At 48.7% G+C, this 24,794-nt stretch overlaps 1 protein-coding gene across 1 annotated transcript in view; it reads left to right on the top strand.

Moving 5' to 3' along the window:
• Positions 1–965: 965 nt before the first annotated feature.
• IL1R2 (interleukin 1 receptor type 2) overlaps positions 966–24,794 on the top strand; it is a 36,392-nt gene continuing 12,563 nt past the window's right edge. Inside the window, exons 1-3 of the mRNA XM_028497175.1 lie at positions 966–1,031; positions 18,341–18,468; positions 18,991–19,249. Coding sequence (XP_028352976.1) covers positions 1,018–1,031; positions 18,341–18,468; positions 18,991–19,249 — 401 coding nt within the window. The 5' untranslated portion in view covers positions 966–1,017. The remainder of the gene's footprint in view (positions 1,032–18,340; positions 18,469–18,990; positions 19,250–24,794) is intronic.

Below are 24,794 nucleotides of genomic sequence, written 5' to 3' on the forward strand. Positions count from 1 at the left end.
GACCTCAATTTCATCTCCTTTAAACTGGAGAATGGATTTGACCATCTCTAAGTTTCCATCTTGCTCCAACATTGTTTTTCTCACATATTATTTATCCATCTGAGTGGTGACCCCTGAGAGCTGCCTTCCTTGTTCGAAAAAGGATAAAACTAATGCCGGTGGGCCCTTTTGACTGTGAGCCCTGTGTTCTGGGTGTGAAATTCCTAAGATTTCTCTCAAAGAGTTTCTGTATCTGCCTTTTCACCTGTAAGAGCCTCAGTATCTGAAAAAATCAGACAGGAGATGTCATCAAGGTTAGTAACAGGGATTTTTAAGGACGTTTGGAAAAGTCCTTCCTTTCCATCCAACAGCAGGGGTCCAGGCTCACCCCCTGGGGCTCCGTCCTCTCTAGCTCCACGGGGAGCTCCCTGAGGGGAGAGGCACGTTCAGTATCACCTTTGGGGCTGCCGGGTGGTTAGGAGACACTGGTTTTGTACAGACATGAATTTCCATCTCTAACCTATTCAGTTAGCCAAATCCCACACACTATAGTAAATACTTAGAGACTCACCCCCTGCCTTTGCTAACAACTAAACATCACGTAAGACTGGCAATTCGGATCTCCTAACCCTAGAAGGGCTACATGGGGGAAGCAGCGCATACCTCCCTGGTTAAAGCCCCAGAGTCCTCCTTTTCTCTTTAGCGGGGCCGTGGTTGGGCAAAATACACATCACTTTAAAACCACCTCGCAGCTGGAAGTACGTAACTTTTAGCGAGTCACAAAAAATAGGGAAACTTACACAGAGCTGCTTTGGCCACTTCCCCATCTGAGTGATCACGCACCCAGCGCGACAGCCAGGACGGCGCTCCCAGTGAGGAGGGAAAAGGTGTGTTCACAGCCACCCAGTCCGAGGAGTGACACAAGCCCGGTTGGGAAATCCCTGGAAAATGAGGCTATAAATTCCTGCCAGACCGCTGAGCTGCCACTGAAGGTGAAAGGCCTGGCAGCCATCCCAGGAGGCAAGCACCAGGCAAACGATGCAGAGCTACAGGTAAGAGGGGAGAAGGGAAGGGAGGGCGGCTGCCCTGGGGGCCAGGACACCCGGGCTCCATCGCTTCTGGAGGGCACCTCAGGAGGCTTTCCTGATGTCGCCAGAGCCCCGGTGCCCGCTGCATGTGACTTTCCTCATCTCTGTGACCTTCTTCACCTGTGTGAAAGTGACCTTGACCTTTTGGGGCTTCCGTTTCTCTATCTGTCAAAAAAGGGGCTGGAATGGAGGATTTCTAAGGACCTTCTGGGATTGGAAGGGGCCGGCAGAAGTGCCGTGGAATCAGTAAGAGGAGAGGAGTTGCTGAGCGGGTTTGTGTCCGGCTCAGGGGAGGCTGTGGCCTCGGAGACTTACACTGAGTTTAGAGGCTTTCCTCTCCGGAGGGGTCATGGGATGCTTTCTAAAGTGTGAGTGACTTTTCTAATGCCTGAGCTCTCCGTGTTGGCCCATCACCAGCCCTCACGGCCGTCTTGGAGGAGTAGCAGGCAGAGAGCGACCAAGTGTGAGTCCCAGGGGCGAAAGCGTCCGGGTTCAAGTCCAGCTGTGCCCGTTACTGGCTGTGTGATGTCACGCACCTGTTCCTATAGTAACTGTCTTTCAAAAATCCTGTTCTCCAGTGAATAAGTATCACTGAATAGAGACGGTCCACCCAGTGACCAGCAGCTCACCAGTAATCAACAGCCAGGAATTGTTAAGCTTATCTTTATCCCTTGCTCCATCCCTGTGAAGTCATAATAAAACTGGGTGCGATTCTTTAAAAAAATCCTTTTTGCCCTCGATTAGAATTAAGTAACCCACGCAGTTTATTTCCACCCTCCCGGCGCCCGGGTCTCCCCATCTGTAAGTCGTGAGGCTGACGGTCGGGGTCACAGGCGGAGGGAAGGGTGCATGGATCTGAGTCACGTGGAGCTTTAGCGCAGGGCTGGGCTCAAGGCGCGGCGCTACCTAAATGGGCCAGTGGTTAAGACCGCGCTTCCAACGCAGGGGGCGCGGGTTCGATCCCTGGTCAGGGAACCAAGATCCCACGTGCCGCGCGGTACGACCGAGAAAGGAAAAAGCTTCTCTCTGTGTTAGACGTCCTCCCTCTGCAATCCCACTCCCCTTGGGAGGCCTTGCCTCTTCCTGGCGCCCAGCTCCCTCGGGAGCCCCTGGCCCCGCTCTGCCCTAATGCCGGGTGATGCCGGTCGGGGCTTGTCATCCTTCTGAATTTCCTCTCCTGTAAACTGAGGCAGCTGAGTGACTTGACCTTCTGAGGCCCTCCGGCAGCTCGACGTCAGCGGTGGGGTGCTGGGGCAGCCCTCCCGGCAGCCCACCCCTCCCCCTTCCCTGAGCCCCCCCCTCCCCAAGAGAGCGGGGGTCCCTCCCTCTTCGCCAGCTCGAAAAAGGGGGGCTCCTCCTACATGCACGGTAGAAGGGGCACTTCCCCTCGAACCTCATCACAGTCTTGCCCGTATTTGAATTGTATGTCCCACTTTCCAGCCTGTCTGGTTATCCTAACAGGCAAGAAAGGGAGCTTGGTCGGGGTCGGGGGGCTGCGAGCATGGTCCCCGCACCATCTGTTCCCAGCCGGCCCGGGGCGCCGCCCCACCTTTCCACACCTGCCACAGCCCTTCCCCTCAATATCCCCACTCCTACCGCACCCTCAAAGCCCAGTTGTTCGACAGTCGACACCTGAGTGATCAGCACGCACAGACCCTAGGACAGCAGAGTCTAGTGACAACACAGATGAAGTAGGGCAGGTATACAGTTTCGGGTGGTCTTTTGATGTCACCATCACCTGCTCCCTATATGGGGCCACTTGATCGTGACAGTGTCTTCAGCGAGTGGTTCTCAAACTTCAGCCTGCTCCAGCATCACCTGAGGGAGCTATTAAAACGGATTGCTGAGCCCACTCGGAACTTTGGATCCAGTAGGTGTAACGTAGGGCAGGAGGGGCAGAGGATTTGCACTTGGAATGAGTTCCCGGGTGATGCTGAGGGTACCGGTCGGCGAGAAACGCTTCCTTCGCAGACGAGAGGAGGTTTCATGTCCAGAAGCAAATCAGCAGGAACGAGCGAGCGCCCCAGAGTCTGAAGCTAGGCCTCCGTTTCCTACCAGTTTTGTTCTCTGCCCACGAAGGACTGCTGCTTAAAGAGGGGAGGAAGAGGGCAGCAAAAAGATGAAAGGCACATGGTAGCTTCTGTGATCAGCTGATTAGCCAAACCCAGTGGGGTCACGGGAGAAATCGTGCCGGGGATAATGTCGGTCTTCCGGCATCTTAGAATCCCTGGTCCAGCGTTCTTAACCTGGTTGAACGTTAACGTCACCTGGAGAGCTTTACAAAAATCTCCGTACCTGGGACCGACTATGTCAGGAACTTGGGGGGCGTGGGGCCCAGGCAGCAGTAGTTTTTAAAGCTTCCCAGGCGATTCTGACGTGCAGCTGACGCTGGGATCCGCTGCTCTCTTCTACCCCTTATACTCCTCACCGTTGGACTTACGTAAACTATTTACGGACTTCTTCTTTCTCCCTTCACAGCCTGTGTTCTAAACCTGTCACGTATCTGATGATATTCTCATTAGAGAAATGGGCATTTGACTTCTCGGTAGCGTGAGAATCTGTATGAAACGCCGTCTAAACGTTTCTGGAGCATACGTTAGTTAAGAGCCTCTGTTTCATTTTGAGCATAAGTAATTCCCTAAACACGCGAGGTAAATTATTGTGGCCCTTGATTGTGGGCCAGAGGAGGCCCGTTTAAAACCAGGATATCATCTTGCTATGTGACTTGGACATCTAAGTTTGTTTCTGGACGTTAGTTTCACCCATCTGACGAAATGGATGGATTAGAGAGCAGGGGTTCTTTGCTGTTTTAAAGAATTTCTGGGACGTATTCATTCCACTCAAATTTTTCATGCCATGTCAAGAGGAAATTTAAGAATGCTTGGACTTAATTGGGGATTGCTAACCTGGGTGTATTCAGGGGCCAGGCAGTGAGTCAAATCCGTGAGGCCGTGAGTGACAGGGCCTATGACCCACTGGAGTGGGCTTGTCCCTCGGAAAAGACATTCAATGAACGAGAACACCACCACTCAAGCTGAAAAAAATGCATATCCACAGGTTGAACAGGCCTCTGACCCCCAGTTTGTGACTCCCAGATTAGCTTTGACTATTTGTGACAATCTGATCACATCACCCCTAAGTTAAAGGGATGAGGGCCAAGTCCTGGCCCCATCACTTCTATTTGTGTTTCCTTGGAGGAGTTATTTGACTTCTGTGAGCCTCAGTGTCTTTATCTCTAAAACGAAAATAATAATGTCTAGTTTGTAAAGTATTGGGAACGTTAAAAGCAATCATACATGTCAAGACTTTGCCCAGTGCCTGGCACATGGCGGGTGTTCAACAAGTGTTAGTTATTATCACCATCCTCACATCCTCCCCATCCTCATCAGATTGTGAGGTTCTGACTTCAGAATTCCTGAGACCACGCTGAGAGGGCTGGGCTGATCCAGGCACAGGGGTTTAATATTGTCCCTGCTCTTAAATCCGTGTGGGCACCTGCCTACTTTATTTAAGAATGAGCCAGTCCAGGGGCTTCCCTGGTGGCGCAGCGGTTGCGCGTCCGCCTGCCGATGCAGGGGACGCGGGTTCGCGCCCCGGTCCGGGAGGATCCCACGTGCCGCGGAGCGGCTGGGCCCGTGAGCCGTGGCCGCTGGGCCTGCGCGTCCGGAGCCTGTGCTCCGCAACGGGAGAGGCCACAACAGAGGGAGGCCCGCGTACCGCAAAAAAAAAAAAAAAAAAAAAAAAAAAAGAATGAGCCAGTCCTTAGGATCAACGCTTCTCAAATCACCTGGGAGTCTTGTTAAAAGGCAGATGGTGATTCTGATTCCCTAGTTCTGGGGTGGGGCCTGAGATTTTGCATTTCTCACAGGCGATGTCCACGACGCTGGTCCAGGGACCACACTTTGGGTAGGAAGGCTTTAGAATATTCGAGACGAGGTTTTCTTATTTGGGAGCAAGGAAGTCAATGTATGGCTTTGGATGTGTCCTAAATTTTCTGGAGCTAGGATTCATCAGCATGTTTTCTTAACTGTCTGTGGTTGGCAGAATTCTAAGGTGCCCCCCACTGAGCATGCCTCGTGCAGCCCCCTCCCCTTGAATGAGGGTGGGTCATGTAAACAGGATGGGCTGGCTTTCCCATGATTAGGTTACCTCGTACAGCAAAGGCGAGGGAATTTTGCGGATGTATTTTAGGTCCCCGGTCAGTTGATGTGAAGTGAATCAAAAGGAAGACCATCCTGGCACAACCAGCTGGGCTCTTTAAAAGAGGGTCCAGGGGTTAGAGTCAAGAGGTCAGAGAGACGTGAAGTAGGTGGTCCATTGGCCCTGAGGAAACAAACTGTCCCGTTTTACAGAGGGGGCCCCGGGGCAGGAAACAGTGGTGGCCGCTAGGTGCTGAGAGTGGCCTTGGCTGACAGCCAGCAAGAAAGTGGGCACCTCCCTTGTATAATCCTGAAGAGCTGAATTCTACCGTAGCCCCAGGGACGTGGGACAGGACCCCAAGCTTTGATGTCCACCCGTGGGACCCAGAGCAGAGTCCATCCGAGCAGAGGCCGACCTTGGGCCCACAGTGATGTGAGCTAATAACGGGGCTTGGTTTCAAGTCACTGAGTCTGTGCTCCTTTGCTCCAGGGCCATAGAAGACGAACACAGTGGCCTTATTCTTCTCTTTGATTGCTGTGCACACCCTCCGGGTTACACTGCAACGATAACCTACATCTCAGTAGCTTAATCCATCACCTTGCTCACGGCACGTCGCCGTCTCGGGGCCGCTGTGTCAGGTCAGACCGTGATGGCCCCTCACAGCCACCCGAGGCCATTTGCAAAAGAGAATCTTGTAGACTACCTGTCTGCCTCAGATTGTTTTGACACGAGTGCTGGTGTGGAATATCTGTGTTTCTCCTATTAAACAGAAGGAAAAACAGACGTTCAGGAACAAGGGAGTGGCTTCATGGATGGAAGTAAACCTCAGTCTCCTATCAGGGTGGCCACCATCCATCAACAGAGGCACCATCCTTGAACAAGGGCGGCACAAGAGAGGGCTGGAGGGTGGGGTACCGGAAATGAAACACCTGGAGGTGACCTATGTCCTTCCCGTGTCCTTCCCACGATAACCAGTCATGTGGCCGTGCCTAATTCAGGGGTGCAGAGAAGTGAAATCCTTTGTGCCCCCCCCAAGTATCACAGGTCCAGATGTTGGGAACCTGAGTCTATCATACCATGTTGCTGGGGAGGAAGCAGAATTTCAGGTCGGCCAGCTTCAGGATGCTCTCCTTGAACCAGGGATGAAGGTGGCTGCCCCGGCATCATCCTGGGAGAAGCCAGAGGGAGCACGTGTGAGAGGGAAATGCACCCCCCCACCCCAGCTCCAGAGAAGAGCAAAGGTTTCTTAATGGGACTTTTCTGCGTCTGTGGAAAGCCCAGTCAGTCTGGGATGTCTTCAGGCTAATGACTGGGGTTTCTTGTGCCCAGGAATTTCCCCACACCCTGTGGCTCAAAATCGTTTGCGTTTCCTATCGTGGTTGGCTTTCTTGGCTTGTTTTTTATCTGCTCTTGGGGTCATTCTGGGCCCAGGGCTGGGGAAAATTGTGCCTTCTGTGACCCTCAGAGGACAAGCCATTCTAGGTGGACATATTTTCCAGGGAGTGAAAGATGATCTTTCAAAGCATAAAAAGAAAATCTCATCTGTTCTGACAACTTAATTTTGGGAGGAAATATTTCTAAAATATTTGCATTGTGGTGCAAATCTGTAGTCACTGCAAGTCATGTCCCCAAAATGTGCCTTTAATAACTTTTCTAATAAGAATCTCGTTTGGCTCCTGAGGCCTCTTTCTAGGAGGAAAGGGGAATTGATGCTGCCAGTCCATGTTGTTCCGGTCTAGGCTGGTGCAACTCTGTCTCTTTTGGATTTATTTGGTCTCTTTTGGGTAGATGCTCAGTCTCTTAGAGTTTCTGACTTTGCCGCCTACTTCTAGCAAGGAGTCTGAGAACTGGGGAAGCCATGTCCCCAGGGCATGGTGGGGAGGGCAGCTGGTCCACACTTGCTGGCCTGGGGGGGGTGGTCTTCACTGGTTTCCATGGAGATGTTCCCGGACCTGGCTGGTCACGCAGTGTCCTGCTACATCTGCTGCTGAGGTTCATGGCTGGGAAAGCCGGGGTCTGGTCTTTCAGGGGAGGCAGAGCCGGTGCAATGGCTGATGTGGCCCCACTGTGCCCCTTGCTGGCTCCACGGTCCTCTGCATACCTTGGCCATGGCCTCACTTCTCCCCTGGCTTAGACTGGCCACCTGCGCAGGTGGTAGCCCAAATATTTACCAACCCGCAGGGCAGGAGTACCAACCAGTCAGAACAGGTGCTGCCCTATGCTGCTGGACCAGCCCCTGGAAAGGTAGAGGGTGGAGAGTTCAGGGCTTAAGTGGGTGGTTATTTACCAACGGGTACAGACATGTTTCCACAGGTGGCCACACTGCTCCTTAGGGACTGAATGTCCTGCAGCCTCCAGGTCACCTGTCTATCATGGCAGCCCCATATCAGCTCAGATCTCAGTTTAGCCCCCCATTCTCCACTGGAAGCACAGGGGAGGTCTGAATCTCCTCCGCATCAGCAAAGAACTGAGGCCAGCAGGGAGCTAACCCTAGCATCCCTCTACCTTAATAGGCCATGCCATCATCTCCGTCCTTCCCCGGAGCCCCCATCTTGGTAATGGCTCCTTACTTTACCCTGGTGGGATTCCTCTAGGGACCCAATGTGAAAGCAGAGGAAAAGCCCCTCAGCTTTCAGCTTCCCCCTCTCTTCTACCCTCTGTCTCTTTGCACTCAGGTTTTGAGCCCGGAAGTGGAGGCAGAACCCGCTTTCCCTGCTTAGACATCCCCTATGTCATATCCACTTCCTTCTCTCCTTTCCAAGGAGGCCTTTGCTCTTCCCCTTTCTTGGGGCCATAGTGGCTGAAGACTCAGAGGTAACGAGCAGGGAAATACACTGGAAGGTAATTAGCATGTTATCCTCATCACATACGTTATGCACGGTCACATCCTCGAGAAAGAAGGTCCTGTGCAAAATTTAAACTGTTCTTCATGATTCAGGGAAATCATTATGGACATCAACTGTTTTGTGCTGGAACACCTGGATACCCTCAGTAGGACAGAGGGAGGTGGAGGGGACCGTTTGTGTCTGCTCTTAAAGGCCTCTGATTGCTGTGCTCTTTGGTTCTTGCATCTGTCTCAGTAGTTTTTCTTCTCTCCTCTGTTATTGGGTAATTGGCTGCCACGTCTTTGTGGGTGTGTTTTCCCACATCAGCTCTCTCCCTCTTTCTGATTTGCTACCTCTTCTCTGCTTCTGATAGAACATTCTGGTCACCTGTCACTGCATAACCAACTGCCCCGGAATTGAGTGGCTTGCGACAAACATTTTATTGTAACTCACATACTCCGTGGGTCATGAATTTGAGAGGGGCTTAGCTAGGCGGTTCTTTTGCTCCGTGTGTTTCACTTGAGATCAATCAGTGGTACTCAGCTGGTGAGCGGACTCGTCTGAGGAGCCTAAGATGCTTCACTCACACGGCTGGGGCTGGGCTGGGACGGTCGGCCTGACCCCCTGCATGTAGCCTCCCTCCAAGCGGGTCTCAGGGCAGTTGGACGATTTACACGGTGACTGGCGTCCCCCAGAGCCAGCACCCCAAGGAAGCCAGGTGGAAGCTGCATGGCCTTTTCTGACTTAGCTTCAGTGTTCACTCAGCACCATTCTGTTGGTTAGACTGAAGTCACAGTTGGCCCACCTTCAAGGGACCCCTTGACATGTTGGACTCCACCTTTTTGAAGAATATTTATTTATTTACTTTGGCTGTGTCAGGTCTTAGTTGTGGCACGTGGGATCTTTCACTGCGGTGCACAGGCTCTTCCTTGCAGCGCACGGGCTCCTCTCTAGTTGTGGCACGCGGGCTCAGTAGTTGCAGTGCGCGGGCTCTCTAGCTGTGGCACGTGGGCGCCAGAGCGCGCGGGCTTAGTTGCCCCACGGTATGCGGGATCCAGTTCCCCAACCAGGGATTGAACCCCTGTCCCCTGTATTGGAAGGCGGACTCTTAACTACTGCACCGCCAGGGAGATCCCTGGACTCCACTTTTGATGGCAGGGTAGCCTGGTCACATAACAGAAGAGAATAGGGAGATACTGTTGTGGCCATCTTTACAACATACGGTCTGCCCCTCTGAGAAGCCATAGCCACATTCGTACGAATAAAGAGACAGGTTCTGAAAGAGAGCTTCACATTTCTTCTGTGAGTCAAATAGGCGTGACTTGGTGCCAGGATCCTATTGACTGTCTTTCAGCCGTTCAAGTTTTTTTGTCCTGGTTTCTTTTATCTGTGTTATATTTTAGACCGTCATGTTTTCCGGATAACTGATAATTCAGATATCTGCGACATTTATTACTCTCAGATTACAAGGGTTGAAAGCAATGTTCATTTCAAAGGGCGTGCATCTACTCGTAACCCGTCTCCTGTCCCATGCCAGCACAGGGCGTCCAGATACTAGTTAACGTTACCCAGTGAGTAGCCCCACAGAGCTGAAACTGCAGTACCCAGGACAACTCAGGAGTCTTGAGTCCTGGTTTTGCCAGTTGCTATAGCTATGGGACCTTAAGCTAGTGAGTTGATCCAATTCAGTGGTTATCTGACTGGGCCCCTGACTTGGTGCTTTAGAAATTAAAGGTGTGCCCAGGAATGAAGCCTAAACTCAAGTTCAGACTGACCTTGACCCTAGGATTTTACACCTGGGAGGGACCCGGGAGCTTTTGGCAGCCCAAACCTTTATTTTGGAGATGAGGAAACTGTGACCCAGGTTGGGTAAGTGGCTCAGTGGCTACGATCACATAGCAATAGCTAATGGTCAAGTGAGGACAGGAATCCAGCTTCAGTCTCCTGTTCTGTGTGCTTAAAAACTCTTGTGCTAAGATGTCTAAATGAAAGCATTAGCATTCCATAATAGGCCTTGAATGTGTGTGTGTTTATGATTGTGTGTTTGCAATTTAAACACACTTCTGTAATACGGATGTATGCACACAGGCTCATTGATTCCTTTAGGTGAAGTTGCACGCGTCTCCAGAAGAGCACCCGGTGAGCTGTTAGCTGTGCTATTGACTAGGACACCAGAACATTCTCTGGCTGTGTGATGGACCTTTAGCTGTAGTGAGGCAGAATGCAGACTGTGGAAGCTCTGACTTCTCACTCAGGTCTGCCAGATGTGTGCCCTTGAGCAAATTCCTTACCTCCCCAAGATTCTGGGTCTACTTCTGGAAGGTGCTGATGAGAGTGAACCTCTTGCCGAGCGCTTTCTCTGTGCCAGCGCTGTGCTGACCTCTTTACGTGCCATATGCCCTCCTGTGATGCACGCCAAGCTGCAGCCACTTTACAGACTAGCGGACTGAGCCTCGCGGAGGCACTGAACCATCCAACTAGCCCAGAAGGAGGGGAGGATTGACACTCGCTCTGCCAGACTCTAAGGGCCATGTTGTTCCCACAATGCTCTCCTGTGTAGACTCCCTAACCCTCGGGACTCTTGGAAGATACGGAAGGGCTTCTGAGCTGCCCCCAGGGGGGAATCTGGCCAATGAGTGGCACTGAGGGGGAGGAGAAGCTGCATCCTAAAATGACAGAAGTTTCTGATCATGGGTGGTTTCCAAGACTGAGAGTGTCCATCTTACAAGGGGCAGGTGTGGCCATCTGTGGAGGACGCTGGTTTGGGAAGACGGTTTGGGTGGGCTGCTAAACTTCGTGGCTCCTGGGGTCCCCTCTGGGTCCAGGTGCTGACGCTGCTACAGAGCTGAGGACCAGGACCAAGAATGTGGACTGCTGTAAACTCAGGCTTACATCCTACTTGATAATTCCATGAGCTCTGTGGCCTTGGGTAACCTACTTAATGTGTCTGAGTTGGTTTCCGTGGCTTCATGTTTATAATGGGGTAGACACGCTCTACCAGACCCACGGGCTTTGCCCTCTGGAGTTGTTCAGAGCAATGAATCCCTTCTACACAAACATCAGGCTGGGAGAATTTGAAGCTTGGTGAATTCCTACCGTGGCTGCCGAGGGTCTCATGCATGGAGCTTCCCCGTCTGTCCTGTTGGGGGAGGATGGCGACCATTCTGAGCTAGAGGAGCGGTCTTGTTGGGGCTTGGCCTGCGGGAGGGGCTGAGGCAGGAGGAAGGTGAAGGAAGGGTGTTTGCTTGATGGTCCAGCCCGCGGGGGGCTCTGAATACCTTGGGCTCACTGGGAATGCAGGGTGTGAATGGAGGATCTGATGAAGAGGGAGGATGAGCTGGGCTGATGGGCTGAATCTCTTGGTTAATGGTTCCTGGGGCAGAAGTGGTCAAGATCAAAAGGTTTGACAGCGAAATGGTGATTTTATTTTTTATTTAAAAAAATTTTAAAAAATATTATTGACGTATAGTTGATTTACAATGTTGTGTTAGTTTCAGGTGTACAGCAATGTGAATCAGTTATACGTTTACATATATCCACTCTTTTTTAGATTTTGTTCCCTGAGAGGTCATTACAGAGTATTGAGCAGAGTTTTTTAGATTTTGTCCCCTGAGAGGTCATTACAGAGTATTGAGCAGAGTTTCCTGTGCTATACAGTAGGTCCTTATTAGTTATCTATTTTATATATAGTAGTGTGTATATGTCAGTCCCAATCTCCCAATTTATCCCTCCCGTCTCCTTGCCCCCTGGTAACCATAAGTTTGTTTTCTACATCTGTGAATCTATTTCTGTTTTGTAGATAAGTTTATTGGGAAAGGGTGATTTTTTTTAACATCTTTGTTGGAGTATAATTGCTTTACAGTAGTGTGCTAGTTTCTGCTTTATAACAAAGTGAGTCAGCTATACATATACATATGTTCCCATATCTCTTCCCTCTTGCGTCTCCCTCCCTCCCTCCCTATCCCACCCCTCTAGGTGGTCACAAACCACATAGCTGATCTCCCTGTGCCATGCGGCTGCTTCCCACTAGCTATCTATGTTACATCTGGTAGTGTATATATGTCCATGCCACTCTCTCACCTCGTCCCAGCTTACCCTTCCCCCTCCCCGTGTCCTCAAGTCCGTTCTCTACGTCTGCGTCTTTATTCCTGTCCTGCCCCATTTTTTTTTTTTTAGATTCCATATTTATGTGTTAGCACACGGCATTTGTTTTTCTCTTTCTGACTTACTTCACTCTGTATGACAGACTCTAGGTCCATCCACCTCACTACAAATAACTCAGTTTCGTTTGTTTTTATGGCTGAGTAATATTCCATTGTATATATGTGCCACATCTTCTTTATCCATTCATCTGTCAGTGGACACTTAGGTTGCTTCCGTGTCCTGGCTATTGTAAATAGAGCTGCAATGAACGTTGTGGTACATGACTCCTTTTGAATTATGGTTTTCTCAGGGTATATGCCCAGGAGTGGGATTGCTGGGTCGTGTGGTAGTTCTATTTTTAGTTTTTTAAGGAATCTCCATACTGTTCTCCATAGTGGCTGTATCAGTTTACATTCCCACCAACAGTGCAAGAGGGTTCCCTTTTCTCCACACCCTCTCCAGCATTTATTGTTTGTAGATTTGGAAAAGGTGATTTTAAAGAGAAAGATACTTGTTGGCAGAAAGTAAAATAGAAAGAGAGTGCGTAGCCCTTGGTGGAGCCAAGTCTGGACCCTACCACGTTCTCCCTGGTCAGACATTCAGCCCAAGTGGCCCAGTGCCTGGTTCTGCTAAAGATGGGTCTTCCTGTGCCATGGGTTCCAGTAAGCGACTCTGTCCCCACCCCCTCCCCCAACCCCCAGCCCCATCAGGGTCAAGGACATGCAGGTGCTGTCGTTATGACACAGCCACGCAGACCAGAAACAGTCCCACCGTGCTGCTCCTAATTCCCTTCATTCTGGGGGGAAAGCGCTAGCTTCTCTCTTTTCTATAGAACAAAAAGAGTTTGTGGACTTCTCTCAAGGGTTCTGCTTTTGCTTTGAGCCAGGACATTTTTCAAGAAAATCTGCCTCAAACCTGGTCATGTATTTCCCTGTATCTGAAGCTAGAGGCTCTTCCCTACCCCTCAAATGCCTAACATCCTGTGCTTCCCAGAGACTTAGCTCCAAAGACTTTTTATTTTGCTTCAGCTTTGAATTTAAAAAAATATCCAAGCTTAATTTTGAGGTAAATATTTATTTCCCCATAGGTTTCAGAAGGTTTTATACCAGATGCCTGAAACAACATGTTCAGATTTTTAGGAATCTATTTTGCAAACTGAATGTGACTCAGCAGTAGGTATAAGCCTGGAGAGTTATTTGTCTTCCTTAATAGTCAAGATCTGTCACCTTGTCTTTGTGTTTTGGATGACTGTACTGCCTGACTCAGAGATGGACAGTTGCCTGAAACCTTCTGGGAACAAGGTGAAGATAGAAATAAAGAAAAGTTTCATCTTCTGGGTGAATGAAGATAGAGACTCAAATATACTAGAGAATCAAATTTTTACTCCTTGTAAATGCCTGAAGATTTATCTCTGGAGCTATCGTTTACTTACTTATTTACTCTCAATAAACGTTCAGGTGTTCAGGGGAAAATGTGTGTGTGTGTGTGTGTGTGTGTGTGTGTGTGTGTGTGTGTGTGTGTGTGTGGCCCAGGTGGGGCTGGGATCCAGGCACGGGGTTGGGAGGCCCAAGCCCCACTTCTTGAACCTATGGGGAAATTAATATTTACATCAAACTTAAGCTTGGAAATTTTTTTAAATTCAAAGCTGAAGCAAAATAAAAAGCATTTGGAACTAAGTTTCTAGGAAGCACAGGGATGGGGGATAACGAGGGGGTCGGGGGCCCAGAGAGAGAGAGAAACAGACAGACAGAAAGAAAGAAACAGAGAAAATGAGAATAAAGCAAAATGTTAAAAATTGGTGAACAGAGGTAAGACACATACTCGTGTTATTACACTATTCCTGCAACCTTTTAGTCTGTTGGAATTGTTCACAATTCAACTAAAAGGTGAAGTAAACACCTATACACCCCTAGGCTCCATGTGCCACCCTTGAGCAGGAGGCAGACCCAGGGTCACAGGCAGGTACTGTCACCTGGGCCTTAGCGAGGGCCGAGGGGGATGCTGCTCAGGCGCCCTCCCCCTCCCCTCCCCCCTGCCCTCCCCCTCCCCCTCGCCCTCCCCCTCCCCCCTCCCCCCTGCCACTGGCTCAGGCTGGGCCATCAGCAGTTTCCACCTTACTGCATTATTTTTCTTTTCTTCAACTCTTCACACATTCTTTTGGTCATTTTCTTATGCCTGGCCCTGGTTTGCCTCCTGTTCTTCTGTGCCCTTACACTGAGTACTGGGAAACAGGGTTATTTGACAAAGGAAAAAATAAAGCCAGAATTGTAACTCAAATACTTGGAACGAGCTGCCTTTAAAACTTCTTTCTTCCAGTAAGAAGGTCACTTCAGATTCAAGCAGAAATGTCAAATCGCCTGTCGTTTAAAGACACATTTAAAGAAAATAGGGCAGGAAAATAGCATTTTGCTTGCAAACTTCTGCAAAACGAACTTTTCCCTCTGGGCCTGCAAAGACCGACCGTCTCCCTCACTATGGCAGCTCTGGGTACAGTCCGCTGCTGCGGTTTCAGTTATTGAAAACGATCACTGCTATGTGCTTGTGGTTTAATCCTCTGAAGCCACTTCCTGGAGAGGCCGAAGTAAAGCAGCTACTGTGCCAAAGTCCACAGAGAAGAACAGAGAAAACTGCCTTGGCGGGGGGTCCAGGCGGGGTGGGGGTGGTGGTGTGATGAATTGGGAGATTGGGATTGACTTGTATACATTGATGTGTATAAAATGGATGACTAATAAGAACCTGCTGTATAAAAAATGAAATAAAATTCAAAAAAAAAATCAGTTCCTCATAAAATGTATGGGTTTATTTCTGGACTCACAATTCTATTCCGTTGATCTGTGACTATCCTTTATGCCAGTACTACCCAGCGTGATTACTGTAGTTTTGAAATTGGGGGCTGGGGGTCCAGGCGGGGCTGGGGGTCCAGGTGGGGTTTGTGGGTCCAGGCTGGGGTTTGGGAAGCCCAGGTGGGGCTGGGGGTCCAGGCGGGGCTGGGGCCCAGGCGGGGCCCGGGGGTGGATGGGGAGGGGCTGGTCCTGGGGGAGAACAACAGTGTAGGATTTTGTTCCACTGGAACAGGGTCCTTGTGGAACCATCAGGGTCCTTACCCCAACCAGGTGTGTGATTTTGAGGAGAGGGTTAATTAAAGTCCATCTCCCGTTCGTTCATCACCTGAAAAGAAAGGGATGGGATGAGATTCCTCGGAGCCCCTCCTAGTCCCCTGGCTTTGGGACAGTTCAGCGAGCAGCCGCCCCAGAGTGGACACAGCGTGACTCTCCGGTGTCAGAGTGATTTTAAACGCGGTTTCAAACCTTCACACAATCAGAGGCCAAGCCTGAGCCTTGGGGGCTGCTTTCACCCGAGGAGAGTTGAGATGACTTCTCAGGGTCAGTGGGCAGAAACGGCTTATTTGAGAGAGTTGAGTGTCAGAAAGAGGAGTAGTGGGAACACCACATGTGACAGAACCTGGCCGGGCTCCTTCCCTGGGGTCCTTGCGATTAGGGATTCGGGGTGAGGATGACAGGAAGCCTGAATATATAAAAGAAGGCAGTCGGTGGGGGGTGGAGGGTAGCTCCACAAAGCCACTGAGGACCAGGCTCCTCTGGTCACCCCACCACTTCAGCAGGTGGTCTGCACGTGGCTCAATCCACCCACCATATCCACACTGAGCCGGCAGCAAGGCCGACTTTGAAGTGGAGACTTTTAAAGTTTTTTTGAGACTTTTAAGTTGACATCTTGGGAGGGTCATACATTTCCACTGACATTTCATTGGCCCAAATCTTGTCACGTGGCCACTCCTAGTTGCAAGGGAGGATGGGAAATGTAGTCTTTGTGTGGATGGGGGTGGTGCCCAGGTAAGAGTCGGGAGTTCTGTTACTGGGGAAGCCGACTTTGGAGGAGGAAATTAGCACCATCTGTCACAGAAACTATATTTTTGAAGAGTAAGGGCTTTGGAGCACCAATCCTGGGTTTAAACGTCAACCCCCGCGTACTAGCTGTGAGATATTAGCCAAGCTACTTCACCTCTTTATTCTACTGCATCATCCATAGATCTGGAGACATATTCACATCATGGAGGCAAAATGAAGGAATAAACGCTCAGTATTTAGCACAGCAGCGGTAACCGTTCCACTGGTCCCTGGGTCAACGTCTTTGACTTCATTCATTTACTTGGATGCGTGGTATTGATTGCACGTGGTGTGTTTAACTCCTGTTTCTTTCATGTCCTTACTGGAGAACTCGTGAGTCTGGCTGGGACCAGGGATAAGCTAGTCCCTGCCCAAAGAGGGCAAAGCAACGTGGTCAATGTTGGTGTGACCTTTATGCTAAGCAAGTGGCCTGGTGAACCTTGGGTGGGGCTAAAGTTACAGGAAACGTCTGCGTTTCAGGAACACCTGAAGGATAGGACCCTGTAGAAGCAGAAAGAGCTTAGGGGAGACAGCCCGGGGCGGACACCCAACTAAGGGGAAAGTCTCAGGTCCTCCACCTCACCCTCTGCGCCTCATCACCAGTGGGGGAGCTCAGGATGCAGCTCTGAGCCCCTGCCTTCTCATGGTTCCCCACTGATGGGGAGGGGGGTTTCTAGAGTGCAAGGGTTACTTCCTCTGTCTGCCAACCCTGCCCTGGCCAGTTAAGAGCCATCTGGTTTCACTAGGAGACATTCAGAACTGCATCTGTGCCAGGAACAGGGAAAAAGTCAGACTCCTTCAAGGATATGGGGAGGAGGTACCGGTAAGGATGTTTTTTCTGGATTCACTCATCACTCCCAACTCCCTGGTAGACTTTCAATCGTACACATTCCCGGGTAACTTCTGGAACTGGGCACCGTGTAGTCCACGAAGGCTGTGAATAAGACCCAGCCTCTGTCCTCAAGGCCGTCCCCACCCGTGGGAGCCAGACAAGTCACAGGTGTGGTGGATGGCCTGATTTTGCTCCTACTTCATTCCCCTCCTGGTGTAACTTTGCAGCTCCTCCCACTACAGGTGGGGCTATTTCCTGGTCCCACAGATGGCAGTTTGGCCACATGTCTTGCTTTGGCCAACGGAGTGTGGGCCAGAAAGAGTGAGCTAGTTCTGAGCAAGCGAGGCCTCGAGTGCTTTTGCCCACGTTGTTTGAGTTTTGCCATCACATGAGAAGATCATCTCCCAGGAAGTCACTGGTCCAAGGAGGGTGAGATACCCATGGAGCTGGCTTGGGTCCCGCCTGAAGCTTGGAGCCGAGACTAACCCAGCCTAATCTAGGTCAGCCAAGCTCCATCTGACACACAGACCTGTGAGCAAGAACAAACGACTGGTGTCGTATGGCATTCAGTTTGGGGCTGGCTTGTTAGCAGTATTGTTGTGGCAGCAGCTAGCGATACAACAGGCAACTGGATAAAGCGTGGGAGGGACCACGGGGAGAGGTAGAGGCATCTGATACTCCAGTCTTGGGGAGGTTGGTAGGGAGGAATGCTTCGTGAGCTTGTATACATTATTCACTTTTTGGCCCTCATTTTGCTTTTTCCTCGGGGATGCTCTAGATCAGAGGGTATGCTGAATCCTCAGCGTATGTCAGAATTGTATGTAAAATAAGAGTTAATCCATAAAGACTATAGGAAGAGTTCTCTGACCAGTAAAATACAAGGAACTTTCGACTTCTGGTGATTCATTCACTCATTCCTTCATTCAACAAATAGGAGTTAGGGAAACAGCTGTGAACAAAATAAAGTAGGGTCCTGAGTGCATGGAGCTTACACGCTGGACAGAAGAGATCTGGTTAATGATAAACGCCATAGAGAGCAATAGAGCAGGAAAGGAAATATGGAGCGCTGGGGCAGAAGGCGGTGCAACTTGACGGGAAGGTCAGGGAAGACCTCACCAAGAGTGATGCCTGAGCCCAGACCCTAGCAGTGGCCTTAGGTGAGGGAAGAGCCTATCAGGCCAAGGGGTAGGGAGTGCTAAGGCACGCTTCAGGAGAGAGAAACACTTAAGAGACAGAACTCCTATTGCAGTGAAAGTTGCGGTAGAGGAATAAATTAAAAAATTTGAGTTTTCTTGTCAAAAAATCCAGGCAAAAGGGTTTTGGTCACCAGGGGAAACCTCCAGAAGCCATCCCAGGCACCATCCTCAAGGGGTTCTCTCTTTGGGCGTCAGTGGTTCTTGGTGACCCCTGCTCCGTGTCCTCCTCTAGGCTGTGGGGTGCTGGACCTGCGGTCTCCACTTCCTGTGTCCTCCAGAAGTTCCCGGGAGTGATGTTCACCTGGTCCATGTTGATGATGTGTGTCTCTGTCTTCACCATCCAGCCTGAGGAACACATGGGTAAGAAGTGACTCTCAGCTGGAGGGGACGTGCCTGCAGCTTCTCTGGGGAGAGGAGTTGCTTCTCTAGGGAGGTTCTGTTGTCCTCAAAAAGCAAGGTGTTGGTAGGTGATGGAGTCTTCCTCTTGCCTGTCTCCTCTGGTGCACGAGCTTGCTCTGGGCATCGGTCATTCCTGCCAAAGGAGCAAACCAAAGAGACCCTGCTTTTGCCCTTGACAAAAGGTGCTTTTGGATTTTAACCGTACAACCTGCTGCAACTAAGCTGAACTCAATCAAGATCGGCTTTGAATGATAAGGCATCAACAAGTCAAAAATAAGGCCAAACTTTTTTTTTGTCATCATGTGAACCTGACTTAACTTTTCCCACAAAATGTTGATGGGACTTGATAGTAGCCCTAACCTTGTTATTTGGGAGTTCTGAGATCTTTGTGAGAGGAGGGGTTCGTGGGGCCCCCACGTTGTCCGGGGCATGTGGCTTCCTCGGATGGACCCAAAGCCTGACTGTGGGTTCTTTGTCCTTCAGTGGCTGCGGGAATCTGCCAATTTCATGGCAGGCATCCCAAAACCAGGTTCAAGGTAGAAGGGGAGCCTGTGGCCATGAGGTGCCCCCAGGTGCCATACTTGGACTCTGCTAGCACCCACGTCAATGTGACATGGCGTAGAAACGACTCCACCACGATGGTCCCAGGGGAGGAAGAGACGCGAGTGTGGATCCAGGACGGCGGCCTCTGGATTGTGCCAGCCTCGCGGGGGGACTCTGGCACCTACATCTGCACTGTCAGGTCAGCCCCTCTGGCATGAGGGTGGGAAGGGGGGCCCTCGTGGAATGGATGCTTGCATGGCGTTTCCATGACAACCTGGGTTTCAAAACCCAGCGCACAGGTGGGAACCCACCTTACGTCCGCTTCACTGTCACTGAAATACCTCCTACCTGAGAGCCTGTCCACAGATGTCCTCATGGCACCCTCTCTCCCTTCACTGAAGTCTCTGCTCAAGTGTCACCTCTATGGAGAGGACGTCCCTGGCCACTTTATCTAACGCAGGACTCCTGTCACTCTCCCCTTACCCTGTGCTTATTTTTCCTCATCTGTCATACATGTATGTGTTTTAGGTACTTAAGGTTTGTCTACCCTGTTAGAACGTAAACTCCAGAGGACAGGGACTTGGTTTGTTTTGTTCACTGCTGAATCCACAAGGACCCAAGAAATAGATGTAGAACACTGAGTAGAACTGGAGACCCAGGTGACTTTAGGAAGAAGTTAATCCAACTGCTTATTGCACACCTGGGGGAACCAAGCTCACGTATAAAGTTCTCCCAGGTGGTGGGTGTGGAGGTGAGGCTGGAACCCACAGCTCCTGACATGGGGTGTAGTCCCCTTCCTCACTGGCCTGTTGCTTTTTCCCCCTTTAATTGTGCTAACATAAGCGTAACATAAAATTTACCATTTTAACCCTTTTTAAATGGACCATTCAGTTGTGTTAAGTAACATTCACATGGTTTGTGCGACCATCACCACCATCCAGCTCCAGCAACTCTTTTCATCTTCCCAAGCTGAAACTCTGTCCCCACTGAACAACTCTTCAATTTCCCCTCCCCACCAGCTCCTGGCAACCCCCATTCTACCTTTATTCTGTCTCGATGAATTTGACTATTCCAAGTACCTCATATTCCAAGTACCACAGTATTTGTCCTTTCGTGACTGGCTTATTTCACTCAGCACAATGTCTTCAAGGTTCATCCATGTTGTAGCAGGTGTCAAAATTTCCTTCCTTTTTAAGGCTGAATAATATTCCATTATATGTACAGTTGACCCTTGAACAACACGGGGGAGAGGGGCACCAACCCCTAAAGTCAACAGTCTGCGTATAGCTTATAGTCAGCCTTCAGTATCCACGGTTCCTCAGTATCCTTAGTTTTGCCTCCGTGGATCCAACCAACATGGATTGTGTGATCCTGTAGTATTTACTACTGAAAAAAATTTGTGTACAAGTGGACCCACACAGTTCAAACCTGTGTTGTTCAAGGCTCGACTGTACGTACATACCGTATTTTGTTTATCCATTGAGCCATCAAGGGACACTTAGGCTGCTTCTGCCTTTTGGTTGTTGTGAATAATGCTGTTTGTACATGGCTGTACAAAAATTTGAGTCCCCGATTTCAACTCTTTTGAGTACATACCCAGAAATGGAATTGGTGGATGGTATGGTAATTCTATATTTAATTTTGAGGAACTTATATTGTTTTCCACAGTGGCCAGACCATTTTACATTCCCTCCAGCAATGTACAACGGTTCCAATTTCTCAACATCCTTACCAACACTTATCATTTTCTGTTTTTAAATAGCCACTCTGATGGGGGTGAAGTGCTATATCACCGTGATTCTTTTTTAACATCTTTATTGGAGTATAATTGCTTTACAATGTTGTGTTAGTTTCTGCTGTCTTAACAAAGTGAATCAGCTATATGTATACATATATCCCCATATCCCCTCCCTCTAGGTGGTCACAAAGCACCGAGCTGATCTCCCTGTGCTATGCGGCTGCTTCCCACTAGCTATCTATTTTACATTTGGTAGTATCACTGTGATTTGGATTTGCATTTCCCTAATGATTAGTGATCTTGAGCATCTTTCCATGTGCTTTATTGGCCATCTGTGTATCTTCTTTGGAGAAATGTCTATTCAAGTCGTTTGCCCACTTTAAAATCAAGTTGCTTGTTTATTTGTTTTTGAGTTGTAGGAATTCCTTATGTATTCTGGATATCAATGCCTTACCAGGTATATGACGTGCAAATATTTTCTTCCATTCCATGGGTTGCCTTTTCACTCTGCTGATAATGTCCTTTGATGGACAAAAGTTTTAAATTTTGATGAAGTTCAGTTTATCTAATTTTTCTTTGGTTGCCTGTGCTTTTCATGTCATAGCCAAGAAACCATGTCTAATGCCATGAAGCTTTCCCTCTGCGTTTTCTTCTAAATGTTTTTATAGTTTTGGCTCTTATGTTTTTGGTCTTTGATCCATTTTGAGTTAAATTTTGTATATGGGTAGGTTCATGGACCAACTTCATTCTTTTGCATGTGGCTAACCAGTTTTCCTAAGATCTTTTATTGAAAAGACTGTCCTTTCCCCATTGAATGGTCTAGGCATACCTTGCTGCTTCTTGAAGGAGAAAGTTGTAGGCCTAGTGTTGGCAGCCTTAAACATTTCCTGAGTTAGTTCTTCTGAAAAGATTAGGGCAGACCATTGGCGTGACTGGGAAATACTCTTCTTGGCCTTGTTTCTTCAGCTGCTGCCTCTCTCCCACCCCAAGGCTCTAATCATCCTCACCAGCCAGCTTCAGAGTCTCCCCAGATTTCATAAACTCATTTGACTTAAGGAGAAACTGTGCCCACGAGTATTTACATTTGGAAAGACAACCAAAGAAAGTGACATTCTCAGCACAAAGAAATTACTGGTGAATGGGAGAATTTCAGACAATATCAACCCCAGTCCTAGATGGTGCGTGTGTGTGTGTGTGTGTGTGTGTGTGTGTGTGTGTGTGTGTGTGTGTGTTTTCAGTCCTGTCAGTGGAAGCAGGCAGACAATCTCATATTTTCATATCAGAGAAATGTGGATATCTGATTTTTTAAAAAATATATTTTATTAAATTTGATTTAATCTGTATTTTTCACTTTTTATTTTTTATTATTAAAAAATTAATCTATATTTATTTTTACTTTTGGCTGTGTTGGGTCTCCGTTGCTGTGCACGGGCTTTCCCTAGTTGCGGCGAGCAGGGGCTACTCTTCGTCGTGGTGCGCGGGCTTCTCATTGTGGTGGCTTCTCTTGTCGCAGAGCACGGGCTCTAGGCGCTCGGGCTTCAGTAGGTGTGGCATGTGGGCTCAGTAGTTGCGGCTCGTGGGCTCTAGAGTGCAGGCTCAGTAGTTGCGGTGCATGGCCTTAGTTGCTCCGCAGCATGTGGGATCTTGCCGGACAAGGGCTTGAACCTGTGTCCCCTGCATTGGCAGGTGGACTTTTAACCACTGCACCACCAGGGAAGTCCTTGGATATCTGATTTTACAATAGCTATAAATGCATAATTTTTCTTTCCTTTTTAGTGTCAAAAATTCTAACGTTTTTCTTCTACGAGGAAAACTTAATAGCGTGGTAGAAATAGAATGGAATTTGGAGTCAGAATGATATGGATGTGAATCTTAGTCCTCATTTGCTACCTGGTAGGACCTTGGTCTTGTTATTTGGTATTTATGGGCCTCAGTTTTCTCCTTTGTAAAGAGGTTTGTTGGGAGGGTTCTGTGAAATCACAGCATATGCAGCATAGAGTATGGGGAGCACCATTGTAGGTGTCAATATGCACATGGAAATGGCCTTTCTTTCCCCAAATGCAAGACTTATTTACTACTGAAGTGATAATATGCAAAAATTAGGGGGATGTGAGCTGAGTCATATTTGCCTTAAAGTTTGTTTTTATACTTGATTAAAAAATTTGTGCTTCAGGGAGATCACCTCTGTGCTTTGTGACCATGAGAGGGGTGGGATAGGGAGGGTGGGAGGGAGGGAGACGCAAGAGGGAAGAGATATGGGAACATATGTATATGTATAACTGATTCACTTTGTTGTAAAGGAGAAACTAACACACTATTGTAAAACAGTTATACTCCAATAAAGATGTTAAAAAAAAAATTGTGCTTAATACCTTACTTTGTTTTCTATTCTTGTAGAAAAACGAGATCTGAGATTGAGAGGCCGGGGAAACCCGATGTGGGTTAATCTTTCGTAGCTCGTGGGAGAGTTCCCCTGGCTGACCTCTAAAACTCACTTCCAGCTTCGGGATTGGGGTCTAATAGAGCGAGAATCACCAGCAGCTGCCATAATGCCCTTTGGCATTTACAGTCACAGGGCATAAAACGGCCCTGCTCCTGTGCTGTTTATAATTTTGTGACCTAGAACCCACATAGCTGTTCTGTCCATCAGGGTGGGCAAGGTGATGCTGCTGGGCTACGCAACCCCCAAGTCTCAGTGCCGGGACCTGTAACCCCACTGTCTGCTCTGGATGGGGGACAGGACATATCTGGTGGATGGCACAAATGACAACCACCTCTTTGCTGCCACACTACATGGGAATATGAGTGGTGATCAGATGATCTCCCCACCCATCTTTCTTTTGAGTTATTTCCACGGGGGTGTCTGTTGCCCAAGGGGGATGACCCGATCAGTAATGTGAACAGGTTTGTAGCTCTCAATATGTCTCGTAAGCTTGGTGTCTGGATGTAATGCCCTGATTTACAGGTTTTCCCACAGCCCTACTGGCTTCTAACCTTGGTTTGACCTCTTAGAGGCTCTATAGCCTTAGGAATTTACTTACTTTCTGCCTACCTAATTTTCCTCATCTAAAAGTGATACAGTAGTATCACAGGGTTGGAGAATAAATGAAATGATGTATTGCAGAGCACAGAGCCTGGCATGCTCTCCTCCCCAGGAGCTGCTGGGAGGGCTATTTTCAGGTGTGCTCTGTTCTTCAGACTTGCCCTCATTTGCATTTCCTCGATTTGCAGTGAGATTATGCATTCTTCAAGGTGATAGCTGTCTGCATTCCTTCGTGCGTAAAATGTTTTTCATCTTTTTCCTTTCTTCAACCAGATATGAAGTAGAATATAGATATTGGCATTATATATTTGAATTAATTTCTTTTTGCTTTCAGGTAGTAAGCATTTGTCACTTACTGCTTTCACATATAATTTTCACATTTTGTTCCTTCTTTGGGTATAGAATTTTTTTACATTTTGCTGTACCCCTCCCTCCCAACCCCATAAAACACACATGCTCATTGTCTGTGTTGATGTCCAGTGTTTCTTAGGTAGGTCACCAGCAGCTTAGCTGAGCTAATTATATCTTTAAGTTTTTCTACTTAAAAAAATAGTTTGAATTAATATCCTCTGTCCTTCCCTCCACATCGTCTGTGTTTCTGTCAATGTTTTGCCTCTGTCCTTTCCCCAGTTCTAGGGTCTTGATAGAATGATGATATTGAGATTATAGTTAGACCCACCAAAAAAATAAATAAAAACCAACCAAACAAATCTACCAAGTTAATTTCCCCTGTGCAGTATTGCAAAAATCATTTCTAGATCTTATACAAAGTGCTCAGCGGTTTTCTGAAATTTGACTTCAGTTGATAAATGATTTCCAAGAGAAGTAAAGAGGATTTTCTTTATATGGAAACAGTGGCTCTTAGGAAACAATATCTCCATCTAGATAAGGTTGCCTGGACCAGGAATTTGGAGCATACTGGGGCTGTGATCAAGAACTTCCCCCAGAACCTGGAAGGGTTTA

Source organism: Physeter macrocephalus, chromosome 12 (genome assembly GCF_002837175.3).
Source record: "Physeter macrocephalus isolate SW-GA chromosome 12, ASM283717v5, whole genome shotgun sequence".
NCBI classification, from domain to species: Eukaryota; Metazoa; Chordata; class Mammalia; order Artiodactyla; family Physeteridae; genus Physeter; species Physeter macrocephalus.